The sequence below is a fragment of the Myxine glutinosa genome, chromosome 13 (genome assembly GCF_964187855.1).
Source record: "Myxine glutinosa chromosome 13, kmMyxGlut1.1, whole genome shotgun sequence".
Lineage (NCBI taxonomy): Eukaryota > Metazoa > Chordata > Myxini > Myxiniformes > Myxinidae > Myxine > Myxine glutinosa.
The window spans coordinates 30,852,709-30,877,600 of record NC_136273.1 but is presented as its reverse complement, the minus strand read 5'-3'; the positions used below and the strand labels follow the sequence as shown (position 1 = coordinate 30,877,600).

Below are 24,892 nucleotides of genomic sequence, written 5' to 3'. Positions count from 1 at the left end.
TCTTCCGCAGATGTTATCTCTTTCGCGATCTGCAGCATTGGAGGAGCCTTGTGTGGTCGATGACACTGAAAGAACCCACGAGGTGCAGGGTGCTCAGCCATTGGTGCAGCTGAATAGGCTGGAGTCAAAATGCTATGATATAGAGCTGCGAGTCTGTGATACCCGGCTGCATTCGCTTCGTCTCCGCGAGCAGTTGATCTCATCCCACAGGCATGCACTACAGCGGGAGATGCAAGGTCAGCGAGCCTTTGTGGGTCATTCCTCGAATGGTTTCAGGGTTCATGCGTTGCTTTTGCAATAGTGTACTGTACTTTCTTTGATTTTTCTAACCTGTTACTTGTGGAACATCTTAAGGATTCATCGCAATTTAAAATGGCCCTTGTGATTTGTCTGTGCAGAGTTTGTTGATGCAGTATGCTACCACGACGCATTTGAGTCACTAGAGGCGATGCAGGAAGGTGGGGAAACGGGATGGGTGGCCAGTGGTGAAAAGGAGCGTTTGCGCTCTCAAGACCTTGAGCTGCAGGCCAGGCTGGCAGATATTCTGTCCGAGAGGGCCCGTCTACGAATCAAAAAGGTTAGTAGATAGGCCTATCTTCTGAAGGATGAAGGGCTTCAACATGGTCAGTTTTCCAAGAACTGTTGCTTCAAAAATGGTAAAAGTTTTGTTTTGTTCTCGTACGCCTTAGAATAGAACTTTATGCAACTTCCTTTCCTCTGCATTGCAAAAAAAAGTAGCTATTGTTAAAGATCAGGAAATTGATGGTAGGTCTCATTGTGCTCGAACAGAATATTTGTTCCACTGCTGGAAATGTTGAACTCGCTTCCTCATATTTTAAGCTTTTTGTTTGGTTCCTCTGACTTTTTGCTTCTTTTTTATTGAGCTATTGCCAGCTGCATTTGATGTAGACTTTCACTGTTCCCATTTTCATCCATGAGTTTCATTTTCGTACCGATTCCACATTGCTGCTGTCGCATGTACTTGCTCCACATTTCATGTTCGTTAAACGGTGTTGTGTGTGCATGGTGAAACGCAGGAGCGGTGCATCTCCCGACGCCGTGAAAAGCTGCACGAGCAACAGGAACATGAAAGGCAGTGGAATTTGCATCACGCCGTGCAGCTGGTATGTATATTGGTTGATTTCAAAGAAAAACAAATTGAGTTGTCGGCAAAACCTTTGATGGAACATGCTCAAGAATTAAAAAGGGCAGGAAAAAAGCTACTCATCAAAATGATGCAGAATAAAGAAGCATTCAAAATAGTCTGCCTGCCAAGGGCCTAAAAAGAAACGTTTGATGGCATTTGTTGTTAATGGCCAGCATCCATGCTTAAAATGTCCCTTGGGGTATGACGATCGTCACCTGGGGGAATGCCACACTGGATTTTTGGGTTTTGGGTTAAAGGTCAATCGGAGGTCAAAGATGATCCAGGGGGCATATTTTAGAAGTAGAACTTGGCAGGCAATGTCTCGTGAGACAATATTTTGTTTCAATTGGTTGAGGTGTGGTTGGAATGTACTGGGGAAATGCTACCCAAATTGTTAAAAATAAAACTTCAAATATGTACTTCGAGTGTAATCGTAATTTGCCTTCAGACTTTGTTCATCAGAAGTTTCATAGACATGATGGGCATTTCTGCAGTACCGTATTTTCACGCAAATAACCCATGGTTTATACATAAAAATATTTAAAAAATTCCAACTGTGGGCTATACTCGTGCGTGGGTTATGCGGTACAGTATTTTACCCTACACACGTGACAACCACAGGTTGCTAAGTACCGTAAATTATCAACTAGATACAAAGTCAGTTTGTTAAGGGGTGTTTTTTTGCAAGTTTAATTGTAATATCTATAAATACAGTTCTTTCGTATATTTTACAAACACATGTATATCTAATTCAAAAGCTACCTTTTTTAAGGTACCGGTAAATCGTCTTCCATAAAGCCGACAAAGTGCACATAATTCATGAGGGTTGGAGGAGGTGGGGTGTATGCGCAAGCATTATGGAGTGCTACGGGGGGAAGTTGGGTGTTTCCAGTGCTGTTACGTAACGTTAAATCGATCAACGCCAACTTTGTTCCAGGCACCCTGTATTTAATGATACACGTTTTCAATAGATTAATGATGAGAGCAAATCGCTTTGTTCAGTCATTGTCTTCCTATGGAACTGGTGACTGAAGGAACCGTGATGTCACTTCCCTGAGAAGACGTTATATTCTGGTATTCATATTCTTTAAAAATGTATGAATTTATTACCTCTGCCACCTGTCCGTTTGGGAACAAAATATCTAAAAAAGGTTGTGGACAGATTCGGACGAAATTTGGCAGAGATGTAGCGTATGTGACAAGGACGAAATATTAGGTTTTGGTGCAGATCCGGATTCGGATCCGGCTACTAAAATTTTTAAAGTGCTTCTTCACCATCCGCTTCCGGTTCCTCGGGCGAGTGAAGCGTACTTCGAGCTCTCCACGGCATCGAAGTTTAAGTGTTTTCCCATTCTTGTCTTTGTCAAATTTCCACTGGTTATTTTGCTGTGTACGTGTTATTGTGTGTTTCTGGTTGGTATTGGTTTGTAATTCGTACAAACTTGTGTGTAGTTCATCGTTTTCTGGGTCGTACCTCGTGCGCGGCCTGGTAACTTGGGGCTTCCCTCCCCTCGTCGGTGTTTTGTCGATTTGGGTTCTTTCCTTCGCTGTATTGCTTGTTTCTTTTATTTTATTTTCTCCCCCTCACCTCACCTCCCTAGACAAAGAATTCTATATTGATTCTTTCTCTCCTCCCGGACACGTTGCTTGTTCCCCGCCCCCTGTATCTCGTTTTTCTTCCGCCTCTGCTCCTTCTTTCTCAAATCCACGTTCTCGCTTGGAGACTTTTCCCAGGTTGTTTTTCATGGTTTTCATGGTTCTGTTTGGATATTGTTGGAATATGTTTAAACCGCAGCCGTGATGCTGACGCCGCCCCCCCACCCCCCCCCCCCCCCAGAATTTCCATGTTTTAAACGTTTCCCAGTGTGTACCCTGGTCAGAATAGGTACACCGTATCCCTCCGTGTTGTAAGAGACGACTAAGAGGGTTGGCGTCAGGAAGGGCATCCGGCCATAAAAACATTGCCTCAAAAAGAGAACCATGACAATTACAACTACATATGGGCAGGGTGCAGCCCGAAGTGGGGATCGGTTTCTGAGGTTTGGGACATGGAATGTAGGGACAATGACAGGGAGATCAGGAGAAGTGGTGGAAGTATTGGTCAGAAGAAGAGTGGACATATGTTGTGTGCAAGAGACGAGATGGAAGGGAAGTGGTGTGAGAATGGTGAAGGGTAGGCAGGGACAGAAATACAAGTTTGTGTGGCAAGGGTGTCCGGAGGGCGTGAATGGTGTTGGTGTCCTGTTTTCTGAGGAGTTTCTAGACAGTGTGGTGAGTGTGACTAGAGTGAGTGATACGTTGATGATGGTGAAAATGATGATTGGAAAGCTCTTGGTGAACGTCATCTCGGGATATGCTCCGCAGGTTGGTCGAAGCAATGAAGAGAAGGACAAGTTCTGGTGTGCGATAGAGAAGCTGATGGAAAACGTGAAAGATGAGGAAGTTGTTGTGGTGGGAGGAGACCTGAATGGACATGTGGGAAGGAGTATGGATGGTTTTGAGGGAGTTCATGGGGGTTACGGATATGGTGTGAGAAATGGAGAAGGTGAAAGGATTTTGGAGTTTGCTGATGGAGCTGATTTGTTGATTTGTAATACTCAGTTCCAGAAAGAGGATAATAAGCTTGTTACATACACGTCAGGTGGGTCGACGACAACCGTTGACTACCTGATGGTGCGTAGGCGAGATAGGGGGCACCTCCGGGACACAAAGGTGATCCCGGGGGAGGAGGCTGTTTCACAGCACCACTTGGTTGTCTGCGACATAAGGGTGAAAGGTGCGAGGAGAGCTCGGCGGGTGAAGTACCAACCAAGAATGAAGGTGTGGAGGTTGAAAGAGGTGACAGTAAGGGAGGCATTAAAAGAGAGGCTGAGTAGGGTTAGAGGATGATATGGTTGAGCTTGAAAGTGGTTGGATGTCAATGAAAGCTAGTCTGTTGGGAGCCGTTGGTGAGGTATGTGGATGGACAAAAGGACCACCGAGGCACTCGGAAACATGGTGGTGGGATGATGAAGTTGGAAAGAGGATTGACGAGAAGAGGAAGAAGTTCAAGGAGTGGCAGAAGGCGAAGGGTACGGGAGCAGAAACAGCAGAGCATGAAAGTTATAAGGCAGCCAGGAAGGCTGCAAAGAAAGAGGTAGCAAAGGCGCAGGAGGCATGAAGGAAAATGTTCGGAGAACGCTTGGATTCGGAAGAGGGTCAGAAAGCAGTATTCAGGATTGCAAAGCACATCGCAAAAGAGAGGTGTGATGTGATGGGGGTGAGTTGCTTGAAGGATGAAGTGGGACAAATCGTTGTCGACCCAGATGGAATTAAAGGAAGATGGAAAAGATATATGGAAATCCTGTTGAATACAGAGAATGAATGGGATGGCAACATAGAGAGTAGCCCAGTTTTAGGACCGGCAGAGAAGATAACTGAGAAGGAAGTTGAGGAAGCGATAAAAGCAATGAAGAGTGGAAAAGTGGGAGGGCTGACGGGAGTTGTGGGAGATATGTTGAAGGCAGCAGGAAGTTGGGGTGTGAAGAGAATGACAGAGATCTGTAATCTGGTGGTGAAAGAAGGCCGCATTCCAGTGGTTTGGGAACTGAGTACCCTCGTCCCTCTATACAAGGGGAAAGGTGACCCTCTGGAGTGTGGCTCGTACCGAGCGATAAAGTTATTGGAGCATGGAATGAAGGTATTGGAAAGGGTGTTGGAGAGGAGGATAAGGAAGAAAGTGAAGATCGACGAAATGCAGTTTGGATTTATGCCAGGAAGAGGAACGACAGATGCACTTTTCATTGTGAGGCAGTTGCAGGAGAAGTACATGGAAAAGAGGAAGAAGTTGTTTTTTGGGTTTGTTGATCTGGAGAAAGCATTCGATAGGGTTCCACGCAAAGTATTGACATGGGCATTGAGGAAGTTAGGAGTGGAGGAATGGTTGATCAGAGTAGTGATGGCAATGTACAAAAGGGCGTGCACAGCTGTAAGGACGAAGGATGGGAACAGTGGTGACTTTGAGGTGAAGGTGGGAGTGCATCAGGGGTCGGTACTAAGTCCACTACTATTTGTTGCTGTGATGGAGGTGCTGGCTCAGAACGTAAAGGAGGGTTTACCGTGGGAGTTGTTGTATGCAGATGATCTGGTGTTGATTGCGGAAAGTATGGATGGATTGAAGGAAAAGATGAACAAGTGGAAGGAATGTATGGAGACAAAAGGTCTGAAGGTGAATATCGGAAAGACGAAGGTGATGGCAAGTGGTAAAGCATGTGGTGAGGTGGAAAGAACTGGGAAGTGGCCGTGCGCTGTGTGCAGGAAGGGTGTCGGAGTGAACTCCATTCAATGTACAATTTGCGCTGAGTGGGTTCATCAAAAATGTACCGGTCTGAGAGGGTCATTTACCAGTGTGGCAGCTACATTCAAATGTAAGGTGTGCACAGAGGGAGCTGCAGGTGGAGGAAATGTTAAGTTGGATCTTGGAGACGGCGTGAAGCTGGAAGGTGTGAAAACATTTTGCTACCTCGGAGACATGCTGAATGGAGAAGGTGGGTCAGACTCGGCAACGGTTGCTCGAGTGAGATGTGCATGGAAGAGGTTTCGGGAACTGAGTGGCGTGCTGATGAGGAGGAGAGTGTCGCTGAAGCTGAAGGGAAAGGTGTATGCTGCATGTGTGAGAAGTGTTATGATTTATGGGAGCGAGACATGGGTAATGAACGTAGAGCAGCAACGAAGGCTGGAAAGGGTGGAAATGCGAATGGTTCAGTGGATGTGTGGAGTATTGTTGAGAGAGAGGAAGACAAATGATGAATTGAAAAAGATGATGGGAATAGAGCCTGTGATTGATGCTGTGAAGAGGAACAGGTTGAGATGGTTTGGTCATGTGTTGAGGAAGGATGAAAGTGACTGGTTGAGAAGAGTGATGGAAATTAATGCAGAAGGAAGTAGAGGACGGGGAAGACCGAGAAAGACTTGGCTAAAGATGGTGGAAGAAGAAATGCGGGCAAGGGGGTTAACAAGGAGAGATGCAGAAAATAGGGCAAAATGGAGAAGATTGTCATGGGGACCGCAAGGCTAACCCCTGCTCTAGCAGGGAAAATGGCCTTAAAATGCATGTTGTTGTTGTTGTTGTTGTTGTTGTTGTTGTGTTTTTTTTTGTTTTTTTTTCTTCTTCACCATTGGGAGATAGGGCCAAAAACGATATATAGCTGGATATCTCAAAAAGTTATGGACGGATTTCGACGAAACTTGTTGGACTGGTTGTCTGTGTGACAAGGCAGAATCGATTCAATTTCGGTGAAGAACCGGATCCGGATCCAGCTCGTACAATTTTAAAAGTGATTCTTCACCCTTGAGTGATATGGCCAACCAGGTGGAGGGATGCTCTCTCCTGAGTTAAAACATGTTTTTATATCGCCAAGATCTGCACAATGTAAAATGTTATAAAATAATAATGAAAAGTATATTGCAAAAGTACTAAATTAATATTGTCGGTGCAGTTTTGATGACTTTTCCATCATTGCCAGTTCCATGGACACTCATCTCATTTGCAAATTGAAGCAATTGAACATGCAGTATTTAAACGATTACATCACTTTGAGCGATTAGTCTGATGACGTCATTACAGTGGTTCTGGCTGCTGCGTTGTTATTGATGGTACACTGTGCCGCCTTTAATTATACAAATATAGTTTTTAGTTACTGAAATGACAACGGGATAAATAGCATCCCGGGATAAAGTTATGAAATGAAATAGGGGGAGGATGAGTGTTCTCATCGAGCATTACGTAATATTTTAGGGGGTGTCTGTTGAGGTGTTATGGAGCGATGCAGGTGCAGGTGGGGGAGGGAGTGTCAGATTTGGGCAAGAAATGCATAACGTAATTTTGAATGGCCCCTTGATAACAAAGCCATGTCGGCCTTTGGAAATATGGATATCACGTGTCACACGGTCGTGTGGAGAGGAAAACTGACTTGCGGGTTATACGTGCCTGAAATATTCCTAGAGCACTTTTCCCAGGTGCAGGGTTATACAAGGGGGTGGATTATTTGCGTGACAATACGGTAATTATCCTTGGCACACAAAGCAATAAGCAGGGCTAAGCAATTGATTCGCTTCTTTGTCTCCGTCAGTCTACAAACGTCAGTTTATGATCAAGAAACGACGTGATTTCAATTGAATGTTATTTTGAACATTAATCGGGAAACAAACCTGCAGTTTCGCAGTAATTTGGCTCTGAATTTGTCCAGATCGAGCACACGCAGAGGAGTGAGTTAATTATGTTACTCTTGTCTGTCTGGCAGTCAAACAAAGTTGAAAATCATTCCAAACAGGAAACTTACTGTTTTTAAGGACGTTATAAAGGACACAAGCAACAAGCACGAATAACTCATGTATGTGTTAAATAAGGTGGTGTAAAGGACGCTGCATCAATGGCGGTAAACTTCCGAAAAATTTTTTCTCTACAAACTTTAAAATCGTTAATTTCAATTGAATTATATACATGGTATAACAATTTAAAACACAAATTGCCTTTTTTGTCACTCTATGCTAAAGCTGCTTGTTGCCATTGCAGAGGCTAAGTTTCCAAACCATTTCAGAGAACAATACTTCTCTTGTTTATTTGTATTTTGTAATTTGTTTTGGAAAGTGAACTTGTTTATAGTGTAGGAGCTGCTTCCCAGACTAACAACCACACTCTGATAGTGAGCAGCGTAACCTGGTGTCAATGAGGGTCCAAGAAGACAGGACCACTGGTCTGCAGTTTTTGGGAGGGGTTTGTGGTTGGTCAATGATTACTTGCCTATTTTCCAGGAAGCATCTTCAGAATCCATCAATGACCACTATGGGTCCCCCGGTTTAATATCTATCCGATGGATAATGCACTCGATGATGCATCATCCTACATTCAAAACACCAGGATAACAATTATAGCTGGGTCAAAACCCATGTTGAGAACACTCAGAGGTGCGTGCACAAACTTCTAGGCTGTTCGGCCATCCCGTGATGTACTTAAGCTGGGTTGGTTGGTTCGGTCTTTATTTTGATATACCAGTTTTTGTAGCCTTTTATCAGTGCAGTGGGTTGAGGGAAGTTGGTGACAGTCATGTGATGGTAATGTATATGCAAGTCTTTTTTTTATTGGTTTTGTATTACAAGATCGAGGCTCATGCAAGAGCGAGGCCACTGAGGAAAGGCATTGAACTGACTGCCAGTGGGGAAGCAGTTGGACACAATATTCAAGTGAATGAATGAGTAGAAAAAGAGGAGAGGAGAGAAGATGAGAGGAAACAAAGTAACATGCAAGTAAAAAGGTTGGGTTACATGGGGTTAATGGATGTACAAATTAAAAAATAATTGTTGGTAAGGATGGGTTGTGGCGTGCAATGGTGGTGTATCAACTGCTTTTTCTTTTCTTTTTTTTTCCCCCTGAAGGCAAGAGTGGGTATATTGGTAGAGAACAGCCTCAATAATGTGGTCCCATGGATGGGAGGAGTGAGGATGAAAATAGTCACAGCCTGGATTTTGTGATTTTAACCATGAGGGTGTTACTGGAAGAATACCATTTACCCTGGAGTTGCTGAGAGGGTGAAGGAAGCTAGGTGGGAAGAGGGGAGGTTAAAAATATAACAACAAAGTAGAGGCAACATCAACCTGCATGCGATGTGAAAGCAACAGGCCTTGTGTTTCTGCTTCATCGCGGAAGAGTTATGGATAAACATCTTGTGGACTGAGGAGTTTTGATTTTCTAAGGAAAGACTTTGAATGATGGAGATGAGGCCTGGTAATTTTGCCACAAACTTTTGGTATTTACCTCCAAAAACTGTACCTTTTTACCTCCGCTACCAAAGGTGGATGGAGGTTATGTTTTCACCTGTCTGTTTGTCTGTCTGTCAACAAGATATCTCAAAAAGTTGTCCGGATTTGGATGAAATTTGGCAGAGAATGTGACACAGACAAAATGATTAGACTTTGGTGAAGATCCGGCTAGTATAATTTTTTAAGCGATTCTTCACCATTGGGAGATAGGGCCAAAACCGATATATATATATATATATATATATATATATATATATATATATATATATATATATATATATATATATATATATGAAAAATTATGGACGGATTTGGAAGAAACCTGGTGGAGTGGTTGTGTGTATACAACAGGCATTTTAAAGGCCATTTTCCCTGCAAGAGTGGGGGTTAGCCCTGCGGTCCCCATGACAATCTTCTCCATTTTGCCCTATTTTCTGCATCTCCCCTTGTTAACCCCCTTGCCCGCATTTCTTCTTCGACGATCTTTAGCCAAGTCTTTCTCGGTCTTCCCCGTCCTCTACTTCCTTCCACATTCATTTCCATCACTCTTCTCAACCAGTCACTTTCATCCTTCCTCAACACATGACCAAACAATCTCAAACTGTTTCTCTTGACAGCATCCATCACAGGCTCTATTCTCATCATCTTTCGCAATTCATCATTTGTCTTCCTCTCTCTCGACGATACTCCACACATCCACCGAACCATTCGCATTTCCACCCTTTCCAGCCTTTCCAGCGTTCCAGCCTTGTGTGTATGACAAGGACCAATCAATTCGATTTTGGTGAAGATTTGAATATGGATTCGGATTTGACATTTATTGAATTTTTAAGTGATTCTTCACCATTGAGGGATCGGGTAAAAAGCGATATATAACATGAAATTTTAAAAGGTTATGGATGAGTTATGACTAAACTAGGTGGATGAGTTGGTTATGTGACAAGAACAAGCCCATTAGATTTTGGTTCAGATCCAAATCCAGATCTGGTCTATCATTGGGATACAAAACAAACTGTTCAGCCTGGAAGAGGTATGTGCTCTACTGAGTGCCGTTCTAGTTTAAAATTGTCATCATCATCGGGTCGATCTCGATCGGACACCACCGACAATGTTTTTCCATTGTTCTCTTCGCGCCATCGCTTCAGGGAGGTCACGCTTGTTTATTTTGTTGTCGCGTTCCAGTGCATTGATGTAGGTTGTAGCGGGATGTCCTCTTGAGCGGTGACCATGAGAAGGTTCCCAGAAGAGTACCATCTTGGCCATTTCTCGATCACTTCTCCAGCAATGCCCACTGAACCTGAGACATTTCTGAAGTAGTGACTCCGATACTCCAGGGATCTTTCCATACAGCTGTTCGTTAGTCCAGTGTACTCCATGAAATGGTGAGTGATGCCCTCAGTAGTCTGATGTATACACCATCGAGCCGTTTGGACAGAGTGTTGGTCATCGTCCAAGTTTCTGCTCCGTACAGGAGAACACTCTCGACTGTGGTGCGGAAGAAGTGTTCCTTCAGTTCTCGGCATAGGTCGCTCCTCCAAACGACATTGATCTTTGCCGACGCTGCCCAGGCTATCAAAATCCGGACCTCCATGTCCTTCGCAGTGTTGTCAACATATGCCCCCAGATATTGGAAATCTGGGACACACTTCAATTTGGTATCACTGAGAGAGATGAGATCATCAATGTTGCTAAACGACATGAAATTACATTTTAAAGTTATAGGCATGCCAAAACAGACATCTTGTCATGTGCTGTTGGATTTTGAGGATTTGGAGGTTGACCCAGTGCCTTCCTTCATAAGCGGTCAGAAATCCATATGATATTTATAGATTTACACATAATAGCGTAGTTGCCAACTCCAACACTTTTGGCTGCAGTCTACGGCTTTTTGTAGCCTCAAACAGCTTACCGGTTTTATTGCCAACTTGCAGGGGGACCCGGATTTGCCTGGTGCTGTTAATCCTGTTGTCATTTTTAAGAAAATAAAAATTTCCATTTTTTTTTTTTTTTTGTAGGGCTGAAAACACTTCCCCACACCACTAAGGGATGAGGTCAGGGGTCATTAAATATTACCTTTCACATAGCTACAAAGGCTTAAGCACTATAGAGCGATTTAAACAAAAAAGAAGTCTAGCATCGGTGTAACCGGGCTTGTTTGATACTTTAGTTGAAGAGGATAGTATGACCTTGGTGGGGATACCAGTTAGCAAAAAATGTAAGTATTAAATTTATTTTGCTTTGAGACTGGTTTATTCTATGTTTCGAGTCAACAATGAACCAACCACACACCGCTTAAATCTAGAAACTTTGCAATAACGACAAAGGGATTGCAGTGTTAGTTATATTTACTATATTATTAGTATTAACGCTATTATTATTACGAAAACAATACTGCTGCATTATATTAATAATAATATAATAATAATCGATTTATTCAAAAAAGACTTTCGCAGCCATAGTCTGAATTACAGTCAATTTACAAATACTGCATTTTGATTACAATAATAAGTTACAATAATAATATAAGATGCAGCAAGATGCAAGTTATAAAATGCAAAAACCAATATAAAGTTATTTCAACACAAAAAGGCCAGAAGGAAAGTATGAAAGGCAATATAAAGTATTGCAATTTAAAATATCTAAATAATGAAGTAGATCAAAACAATCAATTGTGGTAGAGTCGACCCAGAGTGGTGTACAACAAAGGCACCATGAAGTGTAGTGAGAAATAAATAAATAAATAAAGCTGTACCAAGCCTTCCCATGAAGCTTAACTAGACCGAAGAAGCCATGGAGGCTGCGACATTGACCGTCTCCCCGACCTCCATTCCACAACTCCGGCAATATCCACAGCGTTTGCGCAGAAAAACATGGAGAAGTGCCATGCACACGCAGCAGCGAACCCAAGGTCCACACGCAGACCAAGCGGCAGGCGGAGGGGCGCAGCAACCAGCATGGTAGTGGGCCCGATGGCGAGCAGACAGTCATGAGCAGAGGAAGGGCAGCTGTGGCAGGAAGGGAGGGCCCATCTGTGATACCAAGGCAGATCCAAAACGTCGCCGACAAAAGCAAGGAGAAGCATGCAACACAGAGCCAGGTGCGCAACGGAGAGCCAGGTGCACAGCCAGGAGCCGAATCCGTCGAAATCCAGGGCATTTCCCGTCTAGCCACCAGCCGAAGGACCAGCATGGCACAAAGGCAAAATGCAAAGCCAAGAATATGGCACCACTCACGACGCGCAAGTTTTCAGGCATTCTTCCATCACGATCCTTGCTCAAAACCCCACCGATGAAACCCACCGCCAGAACCTCCCAGCCACTGCAAGAGCGGCCCGAAAGGTCATGAACCCGAACATCACAAAAACCGGCACATCCATGAACAGGGGCACGCAGTCCATGCTGGCATGGGAGGGAGGGTGCACCTCGCCGGCATCGAGACCATCACAGGGTCGGTCACTACAAAACCACGTAAAGCCTCAGAGGCACCGAACCGTGTGATAGAGAGCTCAAGGTGTCTGGACAGTCATAATGAATCCATATTGAAGCATTGGAACTCGCTCGTTTGCTAAATTTCCAATATGAATTAAAGTAAACTAAAAACAAAACTGCAAAACTTAAGGACTCTTTTCACCACGAGACACATGCACTATACCGGCTAATCCTGGTATTAGTTTATTCTATGTTTTGAGTCAACAATGAACCCGACCATACACCGCTTCAATTTAGAAACTTTGCAATAACGACAAAGGGATTGCAGTGTTACGATTATATTTACTATATTATTAGTATTAACGCTATTATTATTATTATTACGAGAAAATACTACTGTATTAAGAAACCTGGGCGAATTTGGGGAGATTCCAATGATTCTGAATGCTTTGGTTTCAACCACGTGAAGCCGAGCTAGGTGTGAGGCAGGAGCACCAGCCCAGAGGGGAGAGCAGTATTCCATTGAGTTGTGGATTTTAACAATTGGTTTGTTTGTGTTTCACACTGAATGAAAAACATTAAGGTAGAGCATGGAGATTGTGATATGTGACAGGTTCGATGATATGTTCGGCTTGAACGAAATTGGAATCAAAATGGCGGTGTGCGGAGCCGTACTGCCGTAATGACATCAGACGTAATCACATCACCCTGTCATGTGACCAGATCCTCATCTCTTATTGGTATACTTTTGAGGGAACATACATACATGCAATCGTGGCCAAAAATATTGGCACACATTGCACTTTTTTCAAATAATGCACCATTTCTTCCAGAAAATTGTTGAAATTGGAAAAATATTTTGGTATCCACATATGTATTTCTTTGGTTTGCAGTGGAACAAAACAAAAAAAGCTCAAAAATTACTAAATCTTAGCTTATTCTATCATGGCCTTCAACTCTGCTGTTGGTGTTTCCCACCCTCCCTCTTTCAACTTTTCCTTTTGTCCTGTTGTGTCCTGACCTGTTCTGTGTACTTGTACTAGCTCTTCCACAAGCCTTGATTATGTATACACAACAAACAAAAACATGCTCGCTCTGTCATTTCTGACACCAGACAGCATTGTCAGACAAAGCAAGAGTTGCACTTCATACCTCCCAGGTTTTGAAAGAGTATTTACTCATTTATGTTTCCTTTTTATATTAACAATAATTTTAGTGTTTGGACATACAACATACCACTGATAATTGGATACAAAAATTTTCTTGTAATTGTAGAATGAAATAAATGGTGTGGAATTTCTTTGGGGGCGTGGTAGGCAGGTTTTCTCTTGTGTTTTATCATGTAAAGTGACGATGCCAATTGTGAGTTTGTGACCTTATTTTCTTTGAGCAGGTGAAACACCGGAGGCTATGAGAGCAGGTGTTTTGACCCATTCGTCAGAATATTGACGACTGGCTGCCAAAGAAATCACTTTCACGATAGTTATTAGGGTTTCACGATAGTCGGTTAGTTGTTAATGTTTCTGTAGTGCTTGGCATGGTCTTGGATTTGTGATTTTAAAAAGTCAATGTAGGAATGGAAAGCATCAACGATCTAATTTTAGTTTATAACAACACCACCACAAAGAGCAAATTGCTGCAATAAAGTTTAGGGTTCAAGACTTGAGTTTTGATGCCTCCGCCCCCGAATGTGGCCGGAGGCATTGTTTTATGGTTGTCCGTCTGTCCTTCCGTACGGGCTAAACCTCATTTTTCTCAACAACCACATGTCCAATTGGGACGAAACTTTCAGGGTAGGAGTGACACCCATGCAGAATGTTTTTATGATGATTGTGATATCATAGATCACGTGGTATGGCAGCCATCTTGGATTAAATGCAAATAAAAAAATATATATTTCTCGGAAACTGCTGATTGGACAAATTTGAAACTTGGCACATTGTCAAGTGCTCCCAATGGGGAACAAAAACATGATAATGATGACATCATAGATAAAGTGGTATACCAGCCAAAAATGTTTTAATCTAATTCCTTATCCTAAAAATCTGAAATTGCATGCACATGATCCATTACTCATTTGTATTGAAATATTAAATTTATGACATCGGTCACATGGTTTAGCAGACATATTGGATTTCACCAAAACCTTCTAAAAACATCCTCTCCCGAACCACCAAATCATTTGACTCGAAGCTTTATGTGTGTCATTGACTAGGCATGGTGGTTAAAAGTTGATCACGAAAACATCATTGGTAACATTGTGTGGCAGCCATAATGGATTGAAGGAAAATATTAAATAATGATATCTCTGAAACCGCTTACCTATTAATGCGAAATTTTACAAATGTCATCTAACACCATTGTTGCATATAGTTTGAAAATCATGATGTCGTATGTGATGTGGTTTGGCAGCCATCTTGGATAGAAAAACTAATCTTATCCGATCAACACAAAACTTCACAAACATGATCCCCTACCCATACATACATGGAGTGCACATTTTTTAAGGTCAAATGCCATGTGGTGTGGCAACCATATTGCCTTGAAAGCTGATATAAAAAAAAAATCCCTTCTCCGAAACCGCCTCACCAAATCGATGTTAAACCTGTCGTGGCTGGTGAAAATGTGATACTTGAAAACAGCTGAAGGGATTTCGATCAAACGTGTTTATTTTTAGAATTTTAGGACAGTGAACAAGGGCATCAACCTGTGACACACAGTGGCATATTGGCGGCACAGTCGCATTGTTACGTGCTCCTCCCCAAACCCCGGTCACGGTGTACCTCCGAGCCCCGAGAGGAGTCACGGCAGAAAAATGTGTTATTCTGTATGTCAAAGATCAATGGTGAAACCACACCAATTGTTACCAACAAACAAGTATTGTATTAAGGTCACACAAGAATAACAGTACAATAACAATAGTAATCAATTGTACAACCAATATATCATTTTCCTATGATGGTACCATCAGTTCGTACAAGGTAATTCACTGTGCTCCAAGTGAGTGAAACAAGAACATTCCCAATGTCTCTATCCCGGCATCAAGCCAAAGTCGATCCGCTCCAGTGATCGTCAGAACGAAGTCGTATCGAAACTAGAATCTCGCTCGGTTGACAGTCACACTGCCAAAGATGGGTGAAGGTATCCTCAAGAGGCGACTGGGAAATCACACCTTCGGGTATGGACGTTTAACGGCTCCCCACACGGCGAACCGCAAATTCCCACTCGAAATCCACGTTACACACACACACCAGATTAACGTCTGGATGCGGTGAAAAGGTTGAAGCGAGGTGAAAAGCCTGGAGCGATCCGAAATCGGCGTGAGGCAAAATGGCCAACAGTCTGTTCTCGAGACGTAACGGCACTCTAATGATTCTCTTCGGAATCGACCGCAAAACCTGTCACGCAGGTTTATCTGTCACAGCGATAACAACTCTGTCGCGGGAATCCCTTTCCCAGGAAACCCCAAAGTTCGCTAGTGACCTCCGTTCGTCAGCGTTTGCTCCAGACCTCCAAACAGCTCGGCTTCTTGTCCGACTCACTCGCTCCGCTTTCTTTTCCTCTTCTTCCTCTTCGTCTTCGTCCGGTTCCGGTTTCTTTTAAAACATTAACTTTTTTTAACCTTTTGAAAATAGTAATCTCTATTTCACTTAAACGACAACAATAATAGTACATGCAACCAAAAATGTTTACAGTGGATGAGAACCACAACAACGGAAGTGACGAATCCGTAACACTTCCCTCCCTCAAGAAAGAAAGTTGGAACATAGTGAAAACATTTCTTTGCATGCAAACACTCTTTTAACAACAAAAGTAAAACTCACCCCCAAATGATCAATTCACGTGAACGACAATAATTAATATCCCCAAAATAAAGCAACAAAACTTCCAAACAACCTACAGGAATTTCCAAAGTTAGTTCACTCTGGATAAAGCATCAGCAACGACATTGTCCCTGCTCTTTACATGCTCAATTTCCAAGTTGAACTCCTGCAAAGCCAAACTCCATCTCATCAACCTCTGATTTTTATTTTTCATTTTTTGAATGAAGGTTAAGGGGTTGTGATCAGTGAAGACTTTTATAGGAAAGGTAGTAGTTCCTAGATACACCTCATAATGCTGAAGCGCTCGCAGGAGAGCAAGGGTCTCTTTTTCCACGGTGGCATAATTTGCCTGGTGTTTGTTAAACTTTTTGGAATAGTAGCACACCGGGTGATCCACTCCATCCTCATCTTCCTGTAATAGAACTGCCCCAGCCCCCACATCACTTGCATCAATGGCCAACTTGAAAGGTGCTTGAAAATCCGGGGCTGCTAGGACAGGAGAGCTCATTAATATCGCTTTGACGTGGGCAAAGGCAGCTTGACATTTGTCATCCCAAACTTAGCTCTTTCACGAGCCTCGATTCAGTATACAAAAAAAACAAACAAAAAAAAACTTAGTCTCTTTCCTCAGCAAATTCGTTAAAGGGGCGACCACATCAGAAAAATTCCTGCAGAACCGCCGGTACCCATTTGGAACTTGGAAGCGATCAATGGCTTCTATCTTTGCTGTCACCGGTTGCACCTGACCCTGACCTACGACATGGCCTAGGAACACCACCTGTGCTTTTACAAACTCGCTCTTAGATAAGTTGATGGTCAACCCTGCCTCGGTCAGTTTCTTGAAAAATGCATGAATTTGTTTAACATGATCTTCCATGGTCATGGTGTGGATGATGACATCATCCAGATAAGCCTCCACCCCCTCAAGGTCTGCAATGAGCTTATTAATCAGCCGTTGAAATGTAGCAGGCCCGTTTTTCAATCCAAAGGGAAGAACCTTGTACTGATACAACCCATTTGGTGTGACGAAAGCCGAGATTTCCTTGGCTCTATCAGTAAGAGGAATCTGCCAATACCCTTTCAGCAAGTCAAACTTAGTTACAAATTTAGCTGGACCTATTCTATCAATATAGTCATCAATCCTCGGGATGGGATATGAGTCGGTCTTGGTCACTGCATTAACCTGTTTTAAATCCGTACAACAGCGAAAACTGCCATCGGGTTTTGGAACCAACACACATGGTGAGCTCCATTCACTGCTGCTTGGTTCGATGATGTCATTCTCCAACATATACTGAACCTCCTTCCGAAGATACTCCATCTTCACAGGGTTCATCCGATAGGGGTGTTGCTTCACAGGAGTGGCTTCCCCCACCTCAATGTCATGATATACCAGGTCAGTACGACCAGGTACATCTGTGAACAAATGTGCAAACTCAAAAATTAGGCTGGATAGTTGTCCTTGTTGTTCCCTCGTCAAATGACCTAATTTCTCATCTAAATGACTCAACACTTCCGTGTTCGTCAATCTGGGACAAGCCTGGTTATCAATGTTATCAAACTTCACACCGGCCTCAACCTCTGGATTCTCTTGCACCCCGACTACAGGCACGACAGGTGAGACAGGAACCATTTTCCCCACAGGCTTCCTCTCATAATATTTCTTCAGTCGGTTGACATGACACAGCTGCCGCTTTTTCCGTCGGTCGGGAGTTGTCACCACGTAATCTATTTCATTAACCCTCCTTTCGATTGCATAGGGACCAAAATATCTAGCCTGTAGTGGCTGACCTGGAACAGGAAGCAACACTAACACTCGGTCCTCAGGACTGAAATTTCTTATCTGAGATTTCTTGTCATGTCTCACTTTCATTTTATCCTGTGTCACTTTCAAGTTGCTTCTCGCAACTTCACTAGCCTTTGCCAATCTGTGCCTAACCGTTGACACATACTCCACCACTGTTGACTGTGACTCCTCCTGTAGCCACTGTTCTTTCACCAATTTCAATGGTCCTCGCACTGCGTATCCAAACACAAGTTGAAAAGGACTGAATCCCAATGACTCCTGAACAGATTCCCTCATAGCAAACAACAATAAGGGTATTCTTTCATCCCAATCCTTGTCACATTCAAAACAATACGTTCTGATCATATTCTTCAATGTCTGGTGAAACCTTTCCAAGGCCCCTTGGCTCTTGGGATGGTAAGTACTTGATCTTACTTACTCCACTCCCAACAGGTGTACCACTTGCTGAAAAAGTGTTGACATGAAATTGGAACCCTGATCAGACTGGATGACCATAGGTAGGCCAACCAAAGTGAAAAATTTAATCAAGGCCTTCGCAATAACTGCCACAGTAATTTTCCTAAGCGGCACTGCCTCTGGGAACCTTGTGGAAGCGCACATGATGGTCAGCAAATACTGATGTCCAGCCTTAGTTTTAGGTAAAGGGCCGACACAGTCAATAATGACACGGCTGAATGGCTCTTCAAAAGCTGGAATTGGTTTTAAAGGTGCGGATGGGACTTTCTGATTAGGTTTTCCCACCAGCTGGCAAGAATGGCAAGATTTACAGAAATCCGCGACATCACGTCGCAATCCTGGCCAGAAAAAAATGTACCAATATTCTGTCGCAGGTCTTGTTCACTCCAAGGTGCCCGGCCAAAGGTGTCTCATCCGCCAAACTCAATATCTCCTTCCGGTACGGCGGTGGCACCACAATTTGGTAATGAACTTTCCAATCATCGTTTGCTGGCACCTCCGGTGGTCTCCATTTTCTCATGAGTATTTCCCCTTTCATGAAGTAACCAACAGGTATCTTCATAGCCTCTTCCTCTGTAATGGCTTTATCAATCAAACTCCGGATCTCCGAATCTCCGTGTTGTTCTTCAACAAGTCTCTTTCGGACCAGCACCGTTGGCTCAACCTTGCTCCCAGATGTCTCCGACGGACACTCCATTTCCTCTTTGGTTCCAGATGCCACCTTTTCCTTAAGTTCCTTGATGTCACTCCCTTTCCTATTACCTCTTTCATAATTTTCTTCCAATACCTCTAAGGAACCCAAATCCACATCGCCTTCCTTCTCCTTCTCTTCAGAGCGCTTCCTACCCATAGCACTAGTCACTGGACAAGATGGAAAGATACCCGGAATCTCCTGCTCTAACTGTGCGGTGTTATTTTCCATACTGGGCTTTTCAACCAACATTGGGTTACCAGAAACTCGACCACCGGCCAAGTCATTCCCGATAATAAAAGAGATTCCCTCGACAGGTAGAGTGGCTTGTAACCCCACAGTGACCGGTCCTGACACCAAATCAGACTTCAAATGGATGACATGAAGAGGAGCTTTAACATAGCCACCAACCCCCTGTAAAAGAACACTAACACCAGTTGCCGTCTTCTCTGACAATGGCAAAATGCCCTCAAGCGTCAAAGATTGATGTGCTCCTGTGTCCGTCAATACCCTAACAGGTCTCTGGTTCGTTAAGTCTCCATCCAGTGACACAAACCCCTCTGAAATAAAAGGTTTGTAACCCTCTTAAACAAGGTCGTTCTGTGATGCCGTAACTTTGGCATGGGAACTTTCACAAGGCACTGTCCTCCAAGGACGATTTCTCGCATTGGCATATGCATTCGGAGTTGCACTAGTTTGACTCCGCTCCTGATTTTTCCTTTTCAGGGCATAACATTGAGACATCAAATGCCCAGGTTTCTTGCAAAAAGCGCAAGTAGGCCAGGAGGAAAAACTCGTCTGCCTCGGGCCCCCTGGAAGATAAGTCTGTCTTGGAACTGTAGTCTTCTGATCCCTAAAAGTCGCAGTATCGGATTTGTCCCCATAGTCATCTCTAGGCCGCCTCCATGAATATTTGTTCTCCGCACCCGATTTACCATAACTCCCCTGGCTAACTCTAGGCGGGAAGTTAAGTTTGTGGAACCCCATCCTGTGTGTCAAGGCATAGTGATCTGCCATGGTTGCTGCTTCATACAACTCTGGTATTTTATTTTCATCCAGATGTATTTTAATGTCCACGTGGACACACTTTGAATTCCTCCACCAAGATCAATTGTCGTAACAGGTTGAAGTCTTTCCCAATCTCCTTCGCGTCACACCACCTATCAAACATGGTTTCCTTCATTCTGGCAAACTCCACATGGGTCTCACTCTCCCTCTTCCTGGCATTCCTGAATTTTTGTCGGTAAGCTTCAGGGACCAATTCATAGGCTTTGAGAATGGCTTTCTTCACTTTCTCATAATCTGCACATTGGTCAATCGGTAAAGCCGAATAGATATCTTGAGCTTTACCCACCAAAACACTTTGCGCTAACATAGTCCAGGACCCCACAGGCCATTTTAGCATTTGAGCCACTTTCTCAAAGTGTAAAAAAAACTTGGCTACCTCCTTTTCATTGAAGGGTGGAACCAGCCTCACATGCCTACCAACATCCCAAGTGTTCTGACTAGTTGTCGAACTAGCCGGCATGGATACTACTTCTCTCCGTTCTCCCAGTAATTCCAGCTCCTTGAGTTTAAGTTCCTTCTGATACTCCATGTCACGTTCCTTTAACTCCCTTTCGGCTCTCCTTTCCTCTGCTCTTTCCTCTGCTCTTCTTTCTTCTTCAGCTCTCCTTTCCTCTGCTCTTCTCTCCTCGAGTTCTCGTTCCTGTTCTGCTCTTCTTTCCTCGAGTTCTCGTTCCTGTTCTGCTCTTCTTTCCTCGAATTCTCGTTCCTGTTCTGCTCTTTCCTTTTCTGCTTTCCTTTCCTCTGCTCTTTCCTCTTCTCTTCTTTCCTCGGCTTTCCATTCCAACTCTTTTAACCTTTCCTGGCTCTGCAGTTGCATCTCCATTTTCTGGAGCTACACATTTTCTTTTTCCTCGGTTAACCAATCCAAGGCTACCTCTTTCCATGCTCCTTGTCCCACCAGAGATTCTACCACCAATGTCTGCATCTCTGCTTTCTTCATATTAACTCGGACCTCCAAGTTAAAATATTTGGCCAATATCATGAGTTCCGATCTTTTTAACGCCTGGAACTGTGCCTCATTAGGGGACGCCGCAAACGTTTCTGCGTCAAACACCATGGTGACTATTAGTTAGCACCTGTTAACCTTCACACAAATATTTTTACATTTTTAGAAAAAATTTGGGACTGTTAGGAAATGCCAAATTTGGGAATTTTGGGAATGTTAGGGAATTCTATCCCGGACGAGCCCCCAATTTCTGTTACGTGCTCCTCCCCAAACCCCGGTCACGGTGTACCTCCGAGCCCCGAGAGGAGTCACGGCAGAAAAATGTGTTATTCTGTATGTCAAAGATCAATGGTGAAACCACACCAATTGTTACCAACAAACTAGTATTGTATTAAGGTCACACAAGAATAACAGTACAATAACAATAGTAATCAATTGTACAACCAATATATCATTTTCCTATGATGGTACCATCAGTTCGTACAAGGTAACTCACTGTGCTGTCCAAGTGAGTGAAACAAGAACATTCCCAATGTCTCTATCCCGGCATCAAGCCAAAGTCGATCCGCTCCAGTGATCGTCAGAACGATGTCTTATCGAAACTAGAATCACGCTCGGTTGACAGTCACACCGCCAAAGATGGGCGAAGGTATCCTCAAGAAGCGACTGGGAAAACACACCTTCGGGTATGGACGTTCAACGGCTCCCCACACGGCGAACCGCAAATTCCCACTCGAAATCCACGTTACACACACACACCAGATTAACGTCAGGATGCGGTGAAAAGGTTGAAGCGAGGTGAAAAGCTTGGAGCGATCCGAAATCGGCGCGAGGCAAAATGGTCAACAGTCCGTTCTCGAGACGTAACGGCACTCTAATGATTCTCTTCGGAATCAACCGCAAAACCTGTCACGCAGGTTTATCTGTCACAGCGATGACAACTCTGTCGTGGGAATCCCTTTCCCAGGAAACCCCAAAGTTTGCTTGTGACCTCCGTTCGCCAGCGTTTGCTCCAGACCTCCAAACAGCTCGGCTTCTTGTCCGACTCACTCGCTCCGCCTTCTTTTCCTCTTCTTCCTCTTCGTCTTCGTTCGGTTCCGGTTTCTTTTAAAACATTAACTTTTTTTACCTTTTGAAAATAGTCATCTCTATTTCACTTAAACGACAACAATAATAGTACATGCAACCAAAAATGTTTACAGTGGATGAGAACCACAACAACGGAAGTGACGAATCCGTAACAATATATATATATATATTTTTCATACAGGATCTAAGGCGTTTAGTGGAGCTGCCACACACACATCTCACACACATGGACATATAGACAAATATATAAGACACAACACAAGACTGTTAGCCACTGACCAACTCAGCCACTGAGCTAGAGCAGAGCCATCACTGCACGGGGAACTCTGGGTACCAGCGACACCAAAACGATGGCGCTTCCTTTCTCGCCTCACTCAGCGGGATATGTGCTCCTCCTCATGTATGCCACCCTACGGGGATTGTCCGTGCTCTTAACCTTTTATATGCTGAATGCCAAGCAAGGAAGCAAGCAACACATTCTATTTTTGAATTCCTCTGCCGACAAAGTTGCTGGATGCAAACGTGAACTGAATAGATTTCGGCATGAATAGGTGAAACTTCAGTTTACAATAGGTTTTTGTTGCCGCCATAACTTAAGAATGGCTGAAGGGAACAAAGTTAAACTTGGTACGAGTATTTATAATGATGTAAAGATAAACGGATTTGATTATGGGGTCAAAGGACAGAGGTCCCGTTAGGTAAAAATTCTGTTACTGCTCTAACTTGTGAACCAGTGATGGAATTTTGATCAAGCTTGGTACAAGTATATATTATGATGCAAATATGAATTGTTTAGTTTTGGCATCAAAGGTCAGAGGTCTGTCAGGTAAAATCTGATACTTGAAAACAGCTGAACTACTTGGTACAAGCTTGGTACAAGTATGTATAATGCTGTAATAATATTGGTGGAGGCATATTGGTCAACGTCGAAGAGTGCCATTCTAGTTTAAGTTATCATACTTATTTGGATTAATGCCATGTGCTTGGCCAGATTTCTTAATGCAATATACATTACATGACCAAAAGTATGTGGACACCCGAACATATCATTCCAAAATCATGGGCATTAATATTGAGTTGCCCCCCCCCCCCCCCCTTTGCTGCGATAACAGCCTCCACTCTTCTGGGAAGGCTTTCCACTAGATGTTGGAACATTGCTGCGGGGATTTGCTTCCATTCAGCCACAAGAGCATTAGTGAGGTCGGGCACTGATGTCGGGTGATTAGGCCTGGCTTGCAGTCGGCATTCCAATTCATACCCAAAGTGTTCGATGGGGGTTGAGGTCAGGGCTCTGTGCAGGCCAGTCAAGTTCTTCCACACCGATCTCGACAAACCATTTCTGTATGGACTTCGCTTTGTGCATGGGGCCATTGTCATGCTGAAACAGGAAAGGGCCTTCCCCAAACTGTTGCCACAAAGTTGAAAGCACACAATCGTCTTGAATGTCAATGTATGCTGTAGCATTAATATTTCCCTTCACTGGAACTAAGGGGCCTAGCCCGAACCATGAAAAACAGCCCAGACCATTATTCCTCCTCCGCCAAACTTTACAGCTGGCACTATGAATTCGGGCAGGTAGCGTTCTCCTGGCATCCGCCAAACCCAGATTCGTCCGTCAGACTGCCAGATGGTGAAGCGTGATTCATCACTCCAGAGAACGCTTTTCCACTGCTCCAGAGTCCAATGGCGGCGAGCTTTACACCACTCCAGCTGACGCTTGGCATTGCGCATGGTGATCTTAGGCTTGTGTGCCACTGCTCGGCCATGGAAACCCATTTCATGAAGCTCCCGACGAACAGTTGTGGTGCTGACGTTGCTTCCAGAGGCAGTTTGGAACTCGGTAGTGAGTGTTGCAACCGAGGACAGACGTTTTTTACGCGTTTCAGCACTCGGCAGCCCGGTTCTGTGAGCTTGTGTGGCCTACCACTTTGTAGCTGAGCTGTTGTTGCTCCTCAACGTTTCCACTTCACAATAGCAGCACTTAGTTGACCGGGGCAGCTCTAGCAGGGCAGAAATTTGACGAACTAACTTGTTGGAAAGGTGGCATCCTATGACCGTGCCACGTTGAAAGTCACTGAGCTCTCAAGTACGGCCCATTCTACTATACTACCAATGTTTGTCTATGGAGATTGCATGGCTGTGTGCTTCATTATATATTGTCGCGTGACTTCCCCTTGGTTAATACCGGGGGAATAACGGATAGCAAATCGAGCGTTATTCAAGGCGTTATTCAAATACGGATTTTATGTCTACGCGCGGGAAGAAGAGAGAAGAAGAAGAAGCGGGAAGCTTTTACCTGTCCCGTGCGGCAGCCTTCAATGCTGTGGAAATTAAACTCGCACGAGCCAGATTTTATGTACAAAAATAAACGGCTTTATTGCCACGGATGCTGATAAGTGATAATACAAAATAAAACGCGCCGGTTACTTACTATGGTTCCTATTCGGAGCGCTCCCACACCAGACGTATCAAACACACAAGGGAATATATTAAAAAAATTAAGGGGGTCGTACGTGTGTGTGTGGGCTTATCTCAACCAGCTGGTGTGTCAGGGATCGTCAGGCCCCAAGCGCGCGGTCCCGACGCGGCTCCGGTTGGCGGGAAGTAGGCCTCAATCCACCTCGTTCGCACGCTGCTAG

General features: G+C 43.9%; 1 protein-coding gene across 1 annotated transcript in view; it reads left to right on the top strand.

Moving 5' to 3' along the window:
* LOC137438778 (junction-mediating and -regulatory protein) overlaps positions 1-24,892 on the top strand; it is an 84,152-nt gene that overhangs the window by 5,131 nt on the left and 54,129 nt on the right. Inside the window, exons 6-8 of the mRNA XM_068134125.2 lie at positions 11-236; positions 399-577; positions 1,038-1,124. Of these exons, the coding sequence (XP_067990226.1) occupies positions 11-236; positions 399-577; positions 1,038-1,124 (492 nt within the window). The remainder of the gene's footprint in view (positions 1-10; positions 237-398; positions 578-1,037; positions 1,125-24,892) is intronic.